Source organism: Corythoichthys intestinalis, chromosome 9 (genome assembly GCF_030265065.1).
Source record: "Corythoichthys intestinalis isolate RoL2023-P3 chromosome 9, ASM3026506v1, whole genome shotgun sequence".
Taxonomy (NCBI): Eukaryota; Metazoa; Chordata; class Actinopteri; order Syngnathiformes; family Syngnathidae; genus Corythoichthys; species Corythoichthys intestinalis.
This window is the reverse complement of record NC_080403.1, coordinates 21,886,395-21,907,991: the sequence shown is the minus strand read 5'-3', so window position 1 is coordinate 21,907,991 and position 21,597 is coordinate 21,886,395. Positions and strand designations below refer to the sequence as shown.

Sequence of the window (21,597 nt, the reverse complement as noted above, 5' to 3'; positions counted from 1 at the left end):
TGTTGGAAACATTACATTTATTTATTTATTCGTGGACTAAAACTTTTGAAGTTTATAGACGAAAACATTTTGAGAATTGTCGACTAAAACTAGACGAATTTGAGTTTTTGTTGACTAAAACTAAACGAAGACGAACACATTTTGAAATGATTAAAACATGACAAGACTAATAAGTATTTTCATCTAAAAGACTAAGACTAAAACGAAAACTAAAATGGGTGCCAAAAAAAACACTGTTTTTGACTATCCTTCTATGCCTGGTAGCCTCCCTTTTTTCCCCTCCTCGGACAAAACTTTTCGTCTCTTTTGTTGCTCTGCTACCATTGCAGAATTTGCATGAAAGCGTTCGCATCGACTTCCGTCTTTATAATGAAAGGGTGAAGTTAGGCCTGTCGCAATAACACATTTTAGTGTGCGATAATTTATCTCATAAATTATTGCGATATGCGATACTATTGCGCCCCCCCATTAAAAAAAAAAAACTATTTACAATAACACAGTGAGAATACAGTATATATTAACAGAACAAGTACACCCATTTAACCGCGATAAATATTTACTCTTAAATTCAAAAATACTTTTTAAGAAATCACAACTAAAAACAATAGACCATGCCTCTTAAGTAAAAGACAATATTAATACCGCACAGAAACAGAATAAATGTGTTTTCCAAGAAAAAATAACTTAAGCATTTAGGCAAATGAAAACTTTTCCCCTCATAGCTTCTGCTATGGTGTTCCATAGAGATGCAACAATACAGTTAAGTCAGGGTTGGATACGGGGGACACGATTTTCGATCCAATTCAATACATTTAATTAAAGATACACGATAATATCGGTCACCGATAATTATCGGCCGATAATGGCAATTATGACGTCACACAGATAATCCAGATAATAAAAAAATTCAACCAATAATGCAATCCGATAATTATATACTTGATTTAGCCTCCAAATGTGCGCAACCGAAGAATTCAGCACGCCGCCTCCTCAACCCCTCTCTGAAGCCCCTGAGGGAGGAGGGGTTGAGCAGGCGGAGTTACACGACAAGAAGTAGTTGAATATTATGGCGGCTGTTACTAAAAAAAAAAAAACGACGCTCTCGCCATCTGTGGAACATGTACCGTAGAAGTTCCACGAGGCAGAAAGAAAGCGTCCTCATTCAAAACCACTAACCCAGCAGCCATTTAAAACTGCTCCACAAAGATTTTTGGAATGAATACGTGGATGCTGCTAGCGGGAATGCTAAAGCTATTGTAAACACTAAGTTAAACTACAGGGCTTGTGACGATACAGAGTCGGGCTGTTTGGGAATGCAGGCCAAGGCGGGTGGTAAATTTGCATCTAAGGCTAAACACCGGCACGACTGGAGACCGATAGTCGGCAAGTAGCCGTCTTCCGACGGAGCCCGCCGCTCTGGCTCTCGCTCAGGCCGCCGCCGCCTCGCCGTAGCCGGGGCGGGCCGAGCGCGGTTCCCCGCCTTCGGGACCCCCGGCGGACACCCCGGTTTCTCGAGCGTTCCCCCACGGCGTGCGAGCAGAGCCAGGACCCGAATACGCTGCGGCGAACCGGCTGGGGCGGGCGGATTATCCGGTACGAACGTAGCTGCCACCGAGACGAGACACGTTTTTTTTTTTTTACCTAAATGACCCGAGAACCAAAGCCCTGGATAAAAAAAATAATGCAGTTTATACGACCACCATTCTTCATGAAAAAATGATGTCCAGTAAGCAAGCTTATCATGACGGCACAGTGGTTAGATGATAATTTAAACATGGAGAAAACGAAGTCAGCCAGTCAATAATACATTCAGAATGTAAAATGACGAGCGGTCAGATGACTTTGTAACGCTGCCTTTATTTTCGGCTTAACAAAACTCAGGCACAAAACAACACGCACGCGGATGCGAGCTCCAACTCCGTCCAAATAGTACTGCCGTGTATCAGTTTAGCTGCTGTAAAGCAAATGTCGTGAAAGCCGCAAATGTAAACAAAGCGCTGCAGAATGGGTACATGACATCTCGCTCTTTTGAGTTAATCATTTTCACAGTGTGCAACAAAGCATATAACATTAGCAATCACTTTTCAAATTATTTAACTTATTTCTCTGATCAATTACAGTCACAGTAGATAATCAAATTCTTAAATCTATATTCTGTAGCCACAAATATTATTCAAAATCTTTCCTTTCAAGTTTTTTTTTTAGGATTAAGTATAATAATGTATTGCTTAAAACAAGGTTGTTAAGATTTTCAGCTAGCTATTTTTCTTCCAAGAAATCTGAGAGAAATACACTTGAAGCGATGGCAGATAATTTCACTTATTGCCAATAGATTTACACTTAAAACTGACTAGTTTTAAGTAGGTGTGTTTTGAAAGCTGCCAAGATATTGCTTGCTGATCGCCACTTGATTTTCGCACTATAGCCTCGCTACTTTCGAGTATTCCCTGTCTAGGATTTTGTTTGTGTGCTGCCCTCCGTTGAATCTCTACCTTGTGCAGGTATTTGAGTATTTGTCTTTTGCCTTTTCAGCTCTCTGCCTATTTTCTTAGTTTACCCTCGAGTTAGCATTATTGAGCCCCGTCGACCTACTGTCACGGACCCTTTTTGTTTTTTCTACCTTTCTGCAATCGCGTGTTTTTTCGTTTGTGATTAATAAACCCTAGTATTTTTGAGCCCCGTCGACATAATGTCACGGACCCTTTTCGTTTTTTCTACCTTTCCGCAATCGCGTGTTGTTTTTTCGTTTGTGATTAATAAGCCCTTGTGCGCCATCCGCGCTTGTTGTTTGCTGCTTGGTCCAACCTTATTTCCGTATTCGCGGACGTAACAAAAGTGAACGATTGACTCCGGCGCTATTTTTTGCCGGACCTGGAACGAAGATGCATTTTGCGTAGTTTGTAACAAGGAAGCCGAACTTTTAACAGCACGTCTGCCGCACGCGAGGCGATAAATCGCAGCGGAAAAATTACCGCCCTCATTTTTATTTATCGTGCGATAAATGGAATTATTGCATATTGCGACAGGCTTAGGTGAAGTGACATATGCCGTAAAGCAGTCAGCACATTTGTAGTTTTTTTGTGTGGCAGGGTTCCTGCCAGCCTCCTCAAAGTTAATTAGTGCCGGTAAAAGCGATACAGATCCCCTCAAGATATAAAGAGGTGTCATTCAACTAGTTGTCAGTCGACATGTCATCACAAATGTTATGAAAATATTTTAAAAAGGTTGAAAAGTTACAGAGTGTTGCTTTAAACTTGTTATTTTTATATAAGAATAAAACATGCCAAAACAAAACAAAAAAATCATGATGCACAACGAAATGCTATTTTTTTCCTTTGGCCCAACAGCAAAAAATTAAGAACAAAAATGAACTACCATAATTTTCGGACTAAAAGCCACTACTTTCCCCCCCTCATTTTGAATCCTGCAGCTTAGAGTCCAGTGTGGCTTATTTGTTGATTTCACAGCTGCGTCATAAGCGTCACTGCCATAATAATAACATGACACTATCATGGGCATTAATAAATGCTTATAACAGATATCATTTTGTGTCATCAGCAAATTATGGCACATTTATGTCCAGCTCGGATCCTTTAAATCAATTCATAAGTGAGATAATTTGCCAGATGACAAAAAAATATAACTGTCATAGGAATTTATTAATGCTCATGGCAGTGTCTTGTCATAATTATGATGGTCTTTGGACAGTCTTACGGAGCTGCTGTCAAATTAAGTGTTAGCAAATACCATAACTAGCAATGAATGAAACAACTGGAAAAGTAACTGAAAAAATAATTAGCGAAGAACATGAACTATGATGTTATTTACACCTGTAGCTCTGCAATGCATGCTAGGAGGCATGTTGGATAACAACAGTGTTGACAGCAGGTGGCAGCAGAAGGTGACCATCTCTCTCAAGGGAGCAGTGATGGCCGAATGAAGCTTCTTGAAGCAATGACACTTTGCAGCAGTGTTGTTTTTGGCAGCACTTTTAATTTTCGTATTATTCTCTGTCTTTTGGACGACGATACTTATTAGTCTTAGTCATATTTTAGTCATCTCAAAATGAGTTTGTCTTCGTCCAGTTTTTGTTGACGAAAATTCAAGACCAATTTCGTTTAGTTTTAGTCGACGTGTAATAAAAATGTTTTTGTCTGTAAAATGAAGAAAAAAAACAAAAAAAATGTACCCACCAGGACGCCACGAACTGTATGAAAAAAAATTGTCTGAGAGTTTAAGAGGATGCTCGCTGTTAACAATAGCCTGATGCTAACGCGAATGCTACGCTAACGCTATGAGTTACGTTTAGTGTGTGATGATCACTCAGCGTAGTTTAAGAGGGCGCTTGCCGTTAGCAATAGCCTTATGTTAACGCGAACGTGAATGCTAGGCTAACGCTACGAATTACATTTAGTGTGTGATGATCACTCAGCACACACCTTTAAAGGCTAAAGCAACATTGCATATTGTCTTCTTGCCAAGGAAAGAAGACTAATCTAGCGTGTGTATCTCAAAACAGGCAATGGGAAGACTGGAAAGGACACTAGCGGGTGAATTGGAGGGGCGGGGGTGCAGCCCCTCACGAGTGACACAACCAGACACACACTGTGAACATGCGACAAAAACAATGGGGCATTTTCGTCTCGTTCTCGTCTCGTCAGACGAAAACTGGCATCCGTGTCATTATGTTTTAGTCTCCCAATAAAAGTTTTAGCTCGTTATCGTCTCTTCATCATCATGAAAAAAATTGTTCGTCAAGGAAACATTTTTGTTATAGTCATTGTTGACGAAAACAATGCTTTGCAGCTAACTGGTTCAAAGCTACATGGTGGTTCATTTGGTCTTATGACAGTCTTATGATGCCGCTGTCAAATAAAGTATTACCGGTTCATATCTTTTGGTGTAAATATCCCACAATACAGTGAGGACAGCTGCGGCTTATAGTCCCTTGCTGCTTATCTATGAACAAATGCCGTTTTTGTGTCAAATTTGGTAGGTGGCAGCTAATAATCAGGTGTGCCTTGTAGTCCGAAAATTACGGTAATAAGGAGTAACAATAATAACTCACCTTTTTATTTCTAAATATACTTTTCTGTTTTTGGCTAAAGCGTGTTTTTTCCCCCCAAACACTTTGTATCATTTTTTATTTTGAACGAGAATTGGTGTAATCATAACAATAAGATTGTTATTAATATGAAAAAAGTATTCCAAGCTGTCTTTCCAGTGAGAGAAGAATAAAACTAGACCTCTAAAAACAAATCGCAAATGTGCCTGTTTGTCAATTCTCATTTCTTGCCCTAAACCTTCCTTGTGTTCGCGTGTATGATGTGCAAGCGCTCCTTCTCATTAAGTGTCAAGCGGGTTGGAGTGATGTATAACTCCCAATCCCTTTCCCCAGAATAATCAATGTAAAGGGATGAAAGGACGGATGGATGGAGAGGTGATAGCGGGGCCAAGTGGAAAATGAAATAGTGACTTAAGAAATATGGCGAAAGGATTTTTTACTTAAAGGTGGATCGGTCATTTAATCGATTTCCTATTTATCAGAGGAAAACCAACCGAGACTCACAGTCGTTTCAAAAACCCAAGACGGTGAAATACTTATCGTGTGCTCGAGAGTAGTTAGTGACATTTGTTGACGAGGAGGAAAAAAGGCAACAGGTGCACGGTGAGGACGTGCAACCTCAATTAGCACCATATCCACTTACAGTCAAAAGACTCATTTCATGCATCCTGCGTTCTTATCTGCTGACAAAGTTTGTATTTTTGCTTTATTTTTGGGGGCTGGCAATCTTGTCAATGTATAGTGTCAATCAACGCCTAATTGAGCATAGAAAAGCGCCTGTGAGTCAAAAGCGCGCCTGTTTTCAAGAGGCTGATAAATGAACTATTCAGGCCTTAATCAAGGTGCTTGTTTCGGGGAGAGGAAACGAGGCACGGCACAGGCAGGCGGGACTTCGTATGGAAAATATAACAATGCTAGACGAACAGCACGGGAAACTCGGAAGATGTTACTGTAAGAAGGGAAGTTAAAATGAGATAAAAACATGCAAAAAAAAAAACAAACAAAGGTATTTTGATGCATAAAGGTTTTTTGAAAAATGTATAAAAATAAATAGAAAATTATCCAGTTAAATATTATTTTTTGTATATTTATAACTTATTTATTTGCTTGTTATGTTATTTATTTATTACCGTATTTTTCGGACTACAAGTCGCACCAGCCATAAAATGCCCAACGAAGAGAAAAAAAACATATGCAAGTTGCACCGGAGTATAAATCGCATTTTTGAGGAAAATTTACTTGATAAAATCCAACGCACAGAACAGACATGTCATCTTGAAAGGCATTTTAATATAAAACAATAGAGAACAACATGCTGAATAAGTGTACAGTGTACAGTGCATGAACAACGAAATGCGAATATACTGTCCTCACCAGGACGCTACGGCTCTGTCCTGGCTATTCAGCGGCTATTCAACTCCCAAATGACGATGCTGGACGTCCGTATAATTTGCTGAATCAATTTCATCCTCAATACCAAACAGGTTCGCATCGATGTAAATAAATGATAATTTGGTGCTTTGACATGACACAAACGGTTAGCATGCGTTCGATAGCATTAGCGCATCGTTCAAGCAACCACACAACTGGCTCTAAGTGTCCGATCGCGGGTGGAAAACACACAACAACAACAGAAAAGATGATACACACAGGCGTTGCCTCTGTAGAGATATTTTACAAGCATAAACAATGAACGTAGGTTCGCTGCCGTGTTTCTCTCTCGCTAACTCGCCCACTCACTCAGAGCTACGTAGCTGTTGGTGTTCTTCTGGCGTGTGAGTGCTCTTCTTCACGTAAACAAGTGCAAGTGCGCCCCCACGTGGGCGTGAAAGCGCCACCAACTAAAAGCATGCATTTCAATATAAAAAGGTCAATAATACAATTAAACACACATTGCCAAAGGCAGAACGCGAACATGGCCATATCTATTAAGTTATTCAGATAACTATAGCATAAAGAACATGCTAACAAGTTTACCAAACCATCAGTGTCACTCCAAAGCACCAAAATAACATGTGACGTGATATCATAATGTGTTAATAATTTCACACATAAGGTGCACCTCCAGCCAAACTATGAAAAAAACTGCGACTTATAGTCCGAAAAATACGGTATATTACATTCCAGATTAATTTTATTACATGCACAACTAAAAAAAATATTTTTGGTATTTGTTTTTTAATAAATAAATGTTTACATTTCATTTTATATGACTGAATATTTATAAATTAACAAATATTTTTAAACAAACAAATTATTTATTTTACATTTACATTTAAAGGAATAAACATTGAAATTCATTTACTATAGACAGTATATGTGTATAATCAGGGGTGCACATAAGTGGTCCGCATGCGCGCATGCGTACTGGACGTAGACAAATGCGCTGGCCCTCAACGGTTTCCATACGCTTTTGCGTACCGATGGCTGACCACTGTATTTGCGGCGGACATGAGAAAATAACTTCTCAAACTGTCGAAGAGGCAGGCCACACTGAGTAATTACTTCCGTGTTCCCCCACCCCCGTCAAAAGACAGACAGACGACAGAGACGTCACCGGAGCTACCAAAAAAAGAGGACTTTTGCTGAAAAGTGGCTACAGGAGGTAACATGGCTAGAAGCAAATGATGCTCGCACGGAAATGCGTTACAAAATGTGCCGTGAGAATCCCAATGTCGCCGATAAGAGCAGCGCATTTTATGTAGGGTCAAAGAATTTCAGCCATCCAAACTTTGAAAAGCACGAAAAAAACAGAGCATGTGGCAATCAAGCAAACTATCGATGACAGACATGACCCCACTCGCCCTATGGACAATTCGTGGAATAAAGGTAATGAACAGCGACATGCACTGACAAATATGTTTTTGTTCGCATTTTACAAAGCTAAACATGCACGTTCAATGAGGTCTTATGAGGAGGACATCCCACTTTTAAAAAGGATTGGAGTTAATGTGGGAGCCGCATAATGCCCTTTATTTTGAATTGGTGCTTTTATGTTTATTTTTTTACATTTCACTTCAAAGTAATGGCAATTTTGTTGTGCCAGTTGATGTTAATCAAGCATTAATTGTTAATATAATTAATTAAAGTTAACTGGCTCTAAGTAAAGCTTGTCATAAGTTTATCGCATCAGGCGGGTCGGCTCTCAAGCTCAATGAGGACCAAGTCACATCTCCAGGTCCTCCTCTGAGAACCTGGGCAAAAAAAATATGTGCACTCCTGTGCATAATGTATGTTTATGTTTTTGTGTTTTTAATTTGGATTTTTTCATTTTTATTTTATATTCACATTATTAACATTCAAATCGATTCACAGAGTCGTGAATGAAATGAGCAATATTGACAAATAATGTTTCTATTCATTTGGTGATTGGCACGTTTCTTGGTGGAAACACGAAGAAAATCTTGTTTGTTTTCTGGACTCAAAAGAATTACAGAAAGCAGAAGATGTGTTCAAACACCCGAAGGGCCCAAATAGAAGCGCCTGAACTTGGCAAACACTTCCTTTTCCTTCTCATCGTCTAATTTATCATCCTTTATATCACCGCTGACCCATGTATACCAAAGACATGACCTACGCACATATACACATGCACGCTCGCGCGCACACACTCACAGTTACCTTGGAAACCAGACTAGCTCTGTAGGCAGCCAAGGCTTTCAGGTACTCCTTTTTAGCCGCTTCTGTTTTCCTCTTGTAGTTCTGCGGAAACAAGCAACGACAACAGTGACAGATGATTACAAAGTGAGCACACACCGAGATGTCAATACAATGAGGAACTTACTAACTCATTAGCTAACTAAGTAACAAGCTAACACATACTAATTTAGCAGCCAGATAACTAACTGACTTACTGAGTCACATTTTTACTGAGGAAATTACTTACATAATGTTGTAAAAAAATAAACATTGGCCAGATTTGAACCAAAATCCTTTATTTTTCAGTGTAGTTCAACAAAGTGGAGTTGTCACAGGTAAATAGGGATTCTACTCCTGGAAGCGGGGTCATTTTCTCTCCAAGAGTTGGTCTAGAATAACCATTAAGGATTCATGCGCTCTGACCGCACAAGTCGTATAGGCAGGCTGTCAACCACGACTAACACGGACAAACAAACTCACAGAGACACATTCGAGGAAAACAAGGTGGATACAATCTCTTGGCCAAACAATTGGTGTTCATCCTTTCACTTGTTTTTGTTTAAAATTTAATCTTTGCCATCTTTAACATAAAAGTATGCTGATTGTTGTTATTTTTTTGGCGGAATTATAATTGTACCCTAAATGGTAATCTCTAATGTGTATAACTAGAAAAATGATTAGTCGAGTGAAATAATACTAAAATTTAACTAGAAGATGCAATTTCTGAAAAACGTGGATGGGGATACTTTTCTCTCCAATGGGTCACTTTTTTCAGATTTTTGGTCCAGTGGCGCCTCCAGAAAATTTTCATATGGGTGACCAGACGGGGCCACTTAAAATCTTGGGGTGGCACACTAAAACTAAAAGCCATAATTTCCGGTTTATATTATTTTGTTGTAATAGAGAGGCCAGTAAAAAATATCAGAAAGACTCAAAGTGTCTATGACAGCAAAAAGCATGTTTATTTCGTATTTCATGCGGTATTTTATGCTCCTGAATGAAATGGACCGCTTGGATGTGTGTGGAAGCGATCGATTTATACATTCAATTTTTTAAATCCCGCGCCATGAATAAAAGTGACTTCCTGGATTGAGGAGGAATGCGAATGTGACGTCACCCGGGTCAGCATCTCACAATACAGGACTGCTTTGGAGCATGCAGATGGACTGCGGATTCAACTGACTTTGCGGATTAATTTTTTTATTTCTCGCATCACGGCTGCCAAATGTGCTGCAGGGTTTTGTTGCTGCACCAGGGAGAGGTGTGTGAGCCGTTTTGGGTTTCAACAAGTTCCTGTTCAGCGCGGAGATTGGCCAAAACAAGTCCGACAACTGTGGGACCATTGGACTTATGAGGAAGTGAGTAAACATCGTGTTTTGTATTATGTCAAATACTGGGATCATGGCACACGTTGTAATAAAGAGGTGTCTCGCATTTTGTGCCTGACAATGATCCTTGTCCACCGAGAAGGCCACTCGGCCGACGACCGGCGGCTTGTCGCACACCCCCCTCGGTCCTCTTCGCGTGCCCGCCAGGAGAGCACTATAGTCAGCTTATGCTCGTGCGGTTCTCCATATCGTCCAGACTTCCAGCCCTCTCTGCCCTCTTCGTGTGGCCTGCAATAGACCACTATCCTCGAGTTGGGCCCGGCTAGCTACGCGCTCCTCCGGTTTGTCCGGCGGTCATTCTCCAGCTGCTTCCCCGGCAACGATAACTCCTGCCCGCAGTAGGGGAACGACGAGCTGTAACTTCCTCGCTTCCGGGGGGTTCCGATCCGTGAAGACAATTGACAAACCCCGTGTGACATAATCCAGGGTAGTTTTGTGTGATTTTTCACTTTGAAAGGCGAGACTAAGACTTGGAAACGCCGCTTGGTTTGGGTTAGCATGTCAGCTAGATGTCATGCCTCCTGGTTTGTTTACGCTCTCCGAAGCTGGGGCAGGGAAATTACAAAAAAGCCCAACTAACTCCAGTGGCATAAAGTAGCATTCGGGAGGTGCAAGTCGACAGTTTTTACCATTGTGGAGTAATTTTGCCATGTCGTATTGAATAAATTCATTTTTAATATTTCATATTCCGTTTAGCACAAGACTATTATTTGTCATGACCATACAATTCATTTAGAAATTGGGGAAAATACTTAGATGAAAAGAATATCTCGTAAAAAAAATTGGATTAGTGAGACTGAAACGATCACATTTTGCAGCTCTCTTCGTCGCATTTTCCTCATTTTGAATAACTCCCCCTCAATGGGCTGAATTCTAAATCAGATGAAATCGTGACCCTGATGACGTCATCCTGCAGCTGGGGACGTTAGAACGCTATAATGACAGGCGGGGCTAAACAGCAGATTAAAAGACTAATTTCCCGTCATCTGCGCTTTGCCAAATTGTTGTATATAGTCGAATCGTCTCAAAATATGATTCTAATTCACATAGTAATGGTATTTGAGATTTTTTTTATGCTGTCACAGGCACTTTAATGACATGCCTAGTGATATATTTTGGTTTATTGTGTGATATATTTTGGTTTATTGTGTTATATTTCATGTAATTATATGCCAAGAGGTTCATTGATGTATTTTTATCTTATCTAAGACTCATGTTGTTCTGCAGGCTAGCATCAGTGCTAATGTTATTGCTAGGTACAGTGCCTTGCAAAAGTATTCGGCCCCCTTGAATCTTGCAACCTTTCGCCACATTTCAGGCTTCAAACATAAAGGTATGAAATTTAATTTTTTTGTCAAGAATCAACAACAAGTGGGACACAATCGTGAAGTGGAACAACATTTTATGGATAATTTAAACTTTTTTAACAAATAAAAAACTGAAAAGTGGGGCGTGCAATATTATTCGGCCCCTTTACTTTCAGTGCAGCAAACTCACTCCAGAAGTTCAGTGAGGATCTCTGAATGATCCAATGTTGTCCTAAATGACCGATGATGATAAATAGAATCCACCTGTGTGTAATCAAGTCTCCGTATAAATGCACCTGCTCTGTGATAGTCTCAGGGTTCTGTTTAAAGTGCAGAGAGCATTATGAAAACCAAGGAACACACCAGGCAGGTCCGAGATACTGTTGTGGAGAAGTTTAAAGCCGGATTTGGATACAAAAAGATTTCCCAAGCTTTAAACATCTCAAGGAGCACTGTGCAAGCCATCATATTGAAATGGAAGGAGCATCAGACCACTGCAAATCTACCAAGACCCGGCCGTCCTTCCAAACTTTCTTCTCAAACAAGGAGAAAACTGATCAGAGATGCAGCCAAGAGGCCCATGATCACTCTGGATGAACTGCAGAGATCTACAGCTGAGGTGGGAGAGTCTGTCCATAGGACAACAATCAGTCGTACACTGCACAAATCTGGCCTTTATGGAAGAGTGGCAAGACGAAAGCCATTTCTCAAAGATATCCATAAAAAGTCTTGTTTAAAGTTTGCCACAAGCCACCTGGGAGACACACCAAACATGTGGAAGAAGGTGCTCTGGTCAGATGAAACCAAAATTGAACTTTTTGGCCACAATGCAAAACGATATGTTTGGCGGAAAAGTAACACAGCTCATCACCCTGAACACACCATCCCCACTGTCAAACATGGTGGTGGCAGCATCATGGTTTGGGCCTGCTTTTCTTCAGCAGGGACAGGGAAGATGGTTAAAATTGACGGGAAGATGGATGCAGCCAAATACAGGAACATTCTGGAAGAAAACCTGTTGGTATCTGCACAAGACCTGAGACTGGGACGGAGATTTATCTTCCAACAGGAGAATGATCCAAAACATAAAGCCAAATCTACAATGGAATGGTTAAAAAATAAACGTATCCAGGTGTTAGAATGGCCAAGTCAAAGTCCAGACCTGAATCCAATCGAGAATCTGTGGAAAGAGCTGAAGACTGCTGTTCACAAACACTCTCCATCCAACCTCACTGAGCTCGAGCTGTTTTGCAAGGAAGAATGGGCAAGAATGTCAGTCTCTCGATGTGCAAAACTGATAGAAACATACCCCAGGCGACTTGCAGCTGTAATTGGAGCAAAAGGTGGCGCTACAAAGTATTAACGCAAGGGGGCCGAATAATATTGCACGCCCCACTTTTCAGTTTTTTATTTGTTAAAAAAGTTTAAATTATCCAATAAATTTTGTTCCACTTCACAATTGTGTCCCACTTGTTGTTGATTCTTGACAAAAAATTAAAATTTTATATCTTTATGTTTGAAGCCTGAAATGTGGCGAAAGGTTGCAAGGTTCAAGGGGGCTGAATACTTTTGCAAGGCACTGTAAATGGCGATTAACACCTGTAGGTAAGGTAAAAAGAAACTGTTGCTGCATCCACTTACAACCAATGTCTCTAACCACTCCCAGCCGCTTTCATTTCAAATTAATTTCAATATTGCTAACGATTTGCACAGCGACACTGACTTTTAAACAAATTACTGCCGCCTAAGGATGTCTAATTACCACAAAAAAAGCGGCTTCATTAGCCGACGTCGGGAGGCTGCGGGTCAGTGCGAATTAAAGCTGAGAGTGGCGAACGTACGCTGTCTTCATCACCCTGGCACAGAGGTGCGGCGCTCGAATTAGCCCCTTAATTGTAGCTTAATGAAATGTGCTTGTTTGATAAGCACTTAATTACAGGAGACAATAATGCTGCACCCAACGGACAGCCAGCTGAGTGATGAGTTCTGTGCAAGAAGGAGAAACAACCTCAATTGATGATTAAAGCTGTGACCAACAGGCCTTCGCCTTTCTTTGGCAAAACAAAAAAATATTAAGTCATACACAGTAAGTGGAATATTGGATGATTTAGATATGAATCATTGTTTGTCTGTTGGAAAGTAGGGCTTTTTTTTAGTGAAAATACACTTAAAAATGCTGATCAAAACCAAGATAAGATTAGTTGTCCAATTTTCAGGCACCGGTCCTTTTATCATGCGTCCTTTGTTAGATAGCCATGTCTGCCAAATTTTATGTTAATTAATGAAACTGTTTTCAGGGGCTGATTTTACTTATGTACTTCACAACAATCCTCTAAATCAGGGGCGTCAAACTCTGTTGTGGGTCACATTTAGGCCATTATGTCCGCCAACTAGTGCTGTAACAATTAACTGACAACTAATCAGTGTTCTAGGTTTCCTCAAGTTAAATTTAAGACTTTTTAGGACCTAATTAAGACCATAAAAAAAAAAACCCTCATACCTACAGTATTTCACAGCCATATCAACAAAGAAAAACAAAACCTGTGAATTTGTGTTAATGTATTTCTCGAATGTGGAAATGTGGAATGTTTGTGACCACAGGTCAAGTAGAGACATTCTCTTTAGCATTAGCATTTAGCATGGCGAGAGTCATCTTAAACTCTTGGGCAACCACAACACCTTTGCTTTCATGGTTATTGTGAAGGCAAACGATGTGCATAGATCCCCTCTCGCAAATCCACTAGCAATCGTAGCTGGGCTGGGATGCAGGGGGGCTGCAGGACTAGCAGCTAGCTGGCTAGTTTTAGCTGCTGTCGCTTCACTAAAATGAGCAGCTTGCTGGCTGGCTTTAGCTTCTGTCTCTTCGGGCTCGTATGCAACTGGCTGTCTTATACAGGCAAATTGAAAAACACCGGCAATGGAGGAGTTTTTCTCTTTCCTCTCATGGAGGTTATGTGCTTGGATGATTTAGCATGGGACTCTAGCACCTTCATGCCCATTGTACCCAGCTGAATCTTCGTTTTGCATACGATGCAAAAAGCCTCGAACACACTGCTTGTTTACTCAACCACGTTTCGTTGAATTTACATTTGCCAATCTCTCTAATATGAAATGTATGGCTAGGTGTAAAAAAAAAAACTGTGTAGTGTTGAGCATGACATTATGTCGGGACTCCCGTCGTAACATTGTATTCACGCGGGAATCCTGCGGGACGGGGCTGAGGTTGCGTTCTCAGTGATTGGCTCTTCTGCCCTGTTTATTTATTTAGGCTATGTTATTTAATCAAAATGACAAATGACACTTTTGAGAAGAAATGACACAGGGAGAAGTTACATACATCATACATTTTAAGACCCAGGTATGAAAATTCAATACTTTTCCAAAACTTTTTAAGGTATCATTTCCAAATTCATAAATTAAACATTTTAAAGACTTTTTAAGACCCTGCGGGAACCCAGCTAACTGATGATCAAACGAATCGACTATTTTGAGTCGATGACTCTTTTACAGACATTGTTGACCTCAAAGTTGTCCACAAGCTCTTTTTTTGAGTCTCTTAATAGAAAATATTTTTAAAATGAATTTTTAATTAATGTTTTTTATTTACATCATTTAAAAAAATAAATATAAAAACAAACCAAAAATACCCTTTTTTATTTACTTTTAATTTTGTTTATTTTTCATTTACATTTTTAAATAATAAAAAGTAGAAAAAAACAAATATGCTTTTTAAAAAATATGTTCATTTTTGTAAATGATTAAAAAAAAAATACTACAATTGTAGTCGTCAATAAAACATCGAGGACTACATAAATCAGAATATTAATTAATAAAAATAAGATAAAATAAAAATAAATAAATAAATGCATTGCATTTAAATGTTATTTTAGCAGGAAACATAAATTAGATGCACATGACTTACTTTTGCGAGTCACACAAAATGAGCCGAGATCTAGCCCCTGGCTTTGAGTTTGACACCTGTGTTCACACTGATCATAGGACAGAAACTATGTTCACCCACATTAGTTGGCATAGGCAAGTCAAATCTTGGCAATTAAATGACACTCATTTTTCTAGGATAAGTGCTTTCAATTGAAACTCAATTGGGAAGGCTGCGTTGAATCACAAGCCTCTCAAATATGCTGAAATTGGAAGATGTTGATGATGAGTTCAGGCATGATTCCCCAAATGTTCTGTTATCAAAGCCGCCAACTGTCATGTCAATCGGTCACATTGTTACCTGTGACATTGCTACTAGCCTTAAAACACAAAGATGTTTTCAAAGATATACCGTACATGCATGCAAAGTCGCTGAGTTTTCAGGCAGTCTTGAGACCCCCAAAACGGTGATAAAAGGTCAGAAAAAGAAACTACTTGGAGAAAACAAATCCAATAGGGAGAGATAAATATGCTTAAAATCTATCTTTAACCTTCCCATACTTCACAGACAGCATTCTTCCCTGTACTGCAAAAAAAAAACAACAACCCAAAAAACAGAAGTATTTTAATGTTAACACAACAAAACAAAATGCCTTTGTGTTTCTGGGGCAGCTTCAATATGACGTCACTTTAAGGACAAAAACAGCCCAAATACTGCATTGATCTCACACAGCAAAGCCTCTGGGATTTAAAAGGGAGAAAATATGGTGTTTCAATAATAATAGAAAGGCAAGTATAAACATAAACATGCATAAAAGAAAACTCAAGGACAACACTGTCGACTACAAAATCACAAAAAGAAAAAGACCCCAACAAAGACACTTTAGTCGTGGTTCAACAACAATAACAGCACGCATCACCTAATTGGAAAATATTGTTAACATAGGGCAACTTGACGGTGTCCTTGAACACAACAAACAGCCACATCTTAGTAGCATATGGTCTTGATTTATTCATTATCTACCTACCTACCTAGCGATGGACCAACCAACCAACCAATCAATGTATCTATCTACATACAGTATTTATGTACGTATCTGTACTGTGTCTACAGTTCTGTTCAAAATTATCCAACCCCCCTGCAGTATAGTAAAGTAGTTTGAGATTTGATCTGTTTATGAATGAGATCAAATTAAAAAATGTCAGACTTGCTTTAACACAATACGGCATTGGGGGTTGAATAATTTTGCACACAACTGTACCTACCTGTAGAGGTGTGACAATATATTGTGATATCGCAATACTTTGTATCCCAGTAGGTTTATAATACTCTCCAGAAATTGATATATAGTTAAAAAAACATATGTCAATATTTAATAAAGGAACCATCAGGTTCTACCGAAATTCTCCACTAGACCAAAATTTTCTACTAGAATACTGTCTACGTTAACTCACAGGCTGCCAATTCATTTTGAGTTGAAGGGGGTGAATGAATGAATGTTCAATGAGTTAAGAACAACTTTTTTTTTTTTACAAAAATGCTACAACAATATAGTGTTGCTGTATTCATTTACAGTACTGCACTGAAATATTTTCCTAATCTCTGGGGGAGATCAAATTTTCTGACAGATTATCCAGGACAATGCAAAAAACATTTATTTTTACATTCGGAAATAGGTCGTTTTTCTCTTTAATAGTTGTATCATAGAATATCATAGATTGCTTTCCTGACACATGTATCAATATTTGTATAGTATAGGAAGGCACCAAAAGGTTCCCGCCCCATTTACCTGTATCCATTTATGTAGAGTATCTATTTTTATCTATTTAAATATCTACCTAACAAACTACCTTTATCTACCGACGTGTCTATTTACATATCTACCTAAAGATCTTCCTGTATCTACCAATGTTTCTATTTACGTATCTACTGTACCTACCTATATATGTATTCAACTGCAGCTACCTGTATCTATCTACGAATCTATTGACCCATGTATTTATCTGTATCCACCAATTCTACCGACGTATCTATCTAACCATGTATTTATCTGTATCCACCTATATCTATCTACGAATCTATTGACCCATGTTTTTATCTGTATCCACCAATTCTACCGACATATCTATCTAACCATGTGTTTATCTGTATCCACCTATATCTACCAATGTATCTATTTACAAATCTACCTGTATCTACTTACAGGAGTAAACTAGTATAAGGGAAATTAGCCCTGTGGGCCAGTGTCTTTTGAAGTTCATTGGCCCCACTAGCAAAATTACTGGCACAGGTCAATGTGTCAGTTGCTGATTCCGATAATCATGAAAAAGAACAATTTGCTTGAATAGCATGAATAACATTCATTTATTTATTTTTAGGTAGATTGAATGAAAAGTGCAGGAAAACGGATCAAAATCATGAATCTCGTGCAAATAATCCTACTCCCATTCAATTATAACTCCTGTATAGCCAATGTTTTTTCCTGTGAGCTTCAGGGGAAGGCCAGCCCGCGCTGGTGTCCCTGACAGTTTTAAAAGTACGTCCGAGCCATTTATATTGTCGACCCATGACTTATCTATTTATGTATCTCCCTGTACCTGCCTATTTTATTTTTTTTATATATATGCAATGTATCTCCCTGTACCTGCCTATTTTTTTTTATATATGCAATATAATATTTGGACCATTGAATGTTTTGTCTTCCCACTCATTTTCCCCAAAAGGTCAAGTGAAAGTTAGTTTTTATCTTTCATACCATAACCATTTGTCATGTTAATTTGCACCACTGGAAAGAATTCTTTTACGCTCTGTGGCGATTTATTAATTCGAATTATTTTACCTATTAGTCAGCCCAATAATGGTTAAAGCACCTTCTCGCCATAACATAGCCATTAGTGCAACCAACGATGTGCCCTGACAAGTGACTCATTTGATTAATCTGACAAATGAGCAAACAAAATGGTGAAAAAAAATTGCAGCGAAATGGTAGGATTGTCTTTTTTTTCTCCCTCTTCCCAGGTAACGCTATGAATGAATCTTCATAGAAGCAGTCGGCATGCGATGGGTTAAAGACAGCATCAAACAATAACAATTCAGCAGCAGATGTCCTTGAGGCCAAACCAAGGACGCTAATTTCCTATTCCCCCGGCGTGATCAAATCACCCGGCAACACGTATAAATAAAAGGACAGGAAATGAGGAATTCACATTCAGTGGTGTCAGACGCCCAAATGAAGATTCATGGCGAGGAGGCGCACTGAAGGCGGCAAAAATTAACTGCGAATGAAAGCGACCGACAGCCTCCAAAGTCCGGCACCTGGAGTGTGTTTGGTGGTACACAAACACACGATCAACTTGAGGCCTTTTGTCAGCCATGTGGGAGCTTTTACTCAAACTAAATAGAACAAATTTGTGTCAACACGTAAATCATCAGGTTTCGGGATTTCATCTCAGTCAGCATCAGCTTGTTTAACTCGGAAAACCTGTTTTTTTGTTGTTGACTTTCTTGACATGCATTCTTGGACTTACAATAGTGTCAAATTTACTGTGCTCGAGCATACATGTTTCTGGAGCTGAATTGGGTTTTATGTCTATTCCTTAAACTTTACTGCCATTTAAACGAAAATCACCAAAATGACCCTAAAATGGCCTATTCCAACCAAAATGTCATATCTAGCATGACCTATTGATAATATTTATGGGTCCACTTGTTAAAGGTGGTTAAAATTTGGTAACAAAGAGATAAAATACCTTGGGTTTCCTTTAGCACGATTCTGGTAAAATCAAAATCACCCAGAACTGCACATAATAAAGCAAAATGGCATACTTCCCAGGCATGGCTTTATGAGACTTTTTGTGTGTCTCTACTCAGACAATTAGACAAAATTTCAGATGACTAAAGGAAATGTGTTGATGGGCAACAGGTAATTGCTTAAATCATCCTAATTTGGCAAGTTTAAACCAAACTTTCATAATAAAAAAAAAAAATAAAAAAAAAAACTACCAAAGTTTGAAAGCTAATGGAAGCAGGCTCTGGTGATTTAATTTTAATATTATGGTTTGTTTTACAACAAAGTTTTCACAATTGTCACTAGAGGTGGGAATCTTGGGGCACCTAATGATTCGATTACGATTCAGAGGCTATGATTCGATTATAAATTGATTTAGTTGCCCCCAAACACCCCCAGCTATTAGCTGCTTTTAATGTTTCGTACATTAGTTACAAAAACTGTACAAAAATCCTCTCAGGCTTAAATAATCTATTATTTCAGTATCAAGTTAACAGTTTAAAACAGTAAATAAAATACTCAAATTCCCATTCTGTATCAGCAACTTTGTCTACTTTAAAACTGTTTCATCATTTAAAGATAGATTCAAGTCAAGATTTAGCAGATTTAGGGGTAAAATAAGATAAAAAGTTACTTAGTAGTGTTGCACCGATACCATTTTTTGGGCCCGATACCTGGCTGTCCAGTATCGGCCGATACCGATACCATTCCGATACCACTCTGTTTGCAAAAAAATAATAATATATGTATATGTATGTATAAGGGCTGCAACGACACAGTTAAGTCACGGTTCGGTACGATTTTCGATACAATTCAATACATTTAATGCTCTGAAACAAAATACTTTTTTTTTTTTTTTTAAATGGTTTTTTTTGTTTGCTATCAAGCAAAAATAACAAAGTCATCATATAATGAAGCATTTTATGGCATAATATTTATGTGCTTAATTCTTACTGGTCTGAAAAAATTTGTATAAAAGTGCTGAGAACATTTCCGAGTCTATCTGTGTTACGTACTGAATTACCAGTATTTGCAGCATTATCTATAGTCACTGGTATGGATTGATTTGGCCAGCTTAACTTCCATTCCGTCATGGCGGTTTTTAATTCATTATTGTAGTATATGGATTACGCATCGCTCTGGGCTCACGCAGCTAATGGCATGGGATCTAACGTAACACATATAGGTTGCTATTTGATTATATCTCATGTGCGCGTGAGTGTTTTCTGGGAAATAAGAAAGAAAGAAAGAAAGAAAGTCAACAAACGCCACAGAAGTCACCTCTGCTCATTACTGCACAACACCAGCATATGACAATCGACTTTCATAAACAGGACGAGTTTGAAGTACGGCGCTCTTCATTGTTCATCATGAAACCGAGAGTTTGCTTAGTGACCCATGGTCTTAACCTTTCTGATCCCAACATTGTCGCAAAAGCCGACGCCAGTAAACGAATGCTAACCGTTTGTGAATGCCATATTTATATGAGCAGCGTGTCATTGCGGATTTGCGTTGTTGCGAATGTGACGAGCGCACGCAGGTCCGCGGGTGAGGCGATGCATGGAAAACCTTCCCTCCGATGCCTTCAAGTAGGGACGCTGACGGCTGCGCCGGTGGCTCGAGCTTTATTGGCGCAGTGGTTAGCGTCCTTACACTGTTGAAATGGAGCACGTTGTGCAGCGCGGCGTGGATTCGCTTCCCAGCCTGGTCAGAGAGGTGGGAGCAGATCGCGTCGGGGTGCGGCGCGTTTCAAACAGGTTATACGAACACACTTATTACTAGAGCTGGGAATCTTTGGGCACCTAACGATTCGATTACGATTACGATTCAGAGGCTCCGATTCGATTATAAAACGATTATTGATGCACCCCACTCCTTTTTTTTTTTTTTTTTTTTTTTTTTTAAATTTGTTTTGTACATTAGTTCCAAAATTGCTCAAAAATCCTCTCAGGCTAAACCAAACTACTATTTCAGTATCAAGTTAACATATAGCAGTAAACAAATATACAAAAATAACAGTAAATAAAAAACTCCAGTCCCCATTCTATATCAGCAGCTTTAAACTACTTTCAATTAATTTAATGTTGTGAATCAACCGTTTAAGTTGTTAAAATTGCTCCTGTTATTCCATAATTTCTCTTTTGTCTACTTTCAACATGTAAAAGTTTTAAAACTATTTTAAAGATAGATTCAAGTCAATATTTTACCGATTTAGGAGTATTTTAGATAAAAAGTTAATTAGGTTCGCTTGGAAGGTTCGCAACAACAGCCTTGCAGGGAAGTGTACTGCTTTAAGATGGCGGCCGTTACTAACGCCCCCATCTAGTTTTTTGTAGATGTGCTGGTAACGATACCGAAGCTATAATGCATCTAGTCTTATATAAATGATATCTACCGTAACATAATGTGGCTTGTAGCAGCTTTTCGGCAGCAGTCAGGTATGTTGTTGTTGTTGTCTAAGAATCGGAAATTTTGCACACCTCTACTTATTACTGAAGACGAATGTGTTTATTTTGTTTGATAAATTAGAG

At 39.0% G+C, this 21,597-nt stretch overlaps 1 protein-coding gene across 3 annotated transcripts in view; it reads right to left on the bottom strand.

The window, feature by feature from the left end:
- Window positions 1-21,597, bottom strand: part of LOC130922420 (TOX high mobility group box family member 2) — a 255,295-nt gene that overhangs the window by 10,449 nt on the left and 223,249 nt on the right. For all 3 annotated transcript variants that reach the window (XM_057847182.1, XM_057847181.1, XM_057847183.1), the window contains one exon: window positions 8,687-8,767. In XM_057847182.1, the coding sequence (XP_057703165.1) occupies window positions 8,687-8,767 (81 nt within the window). The remainder of the gene's footprint in view (window positions 1-8,686; window positions 8,768-21,597) is intronic.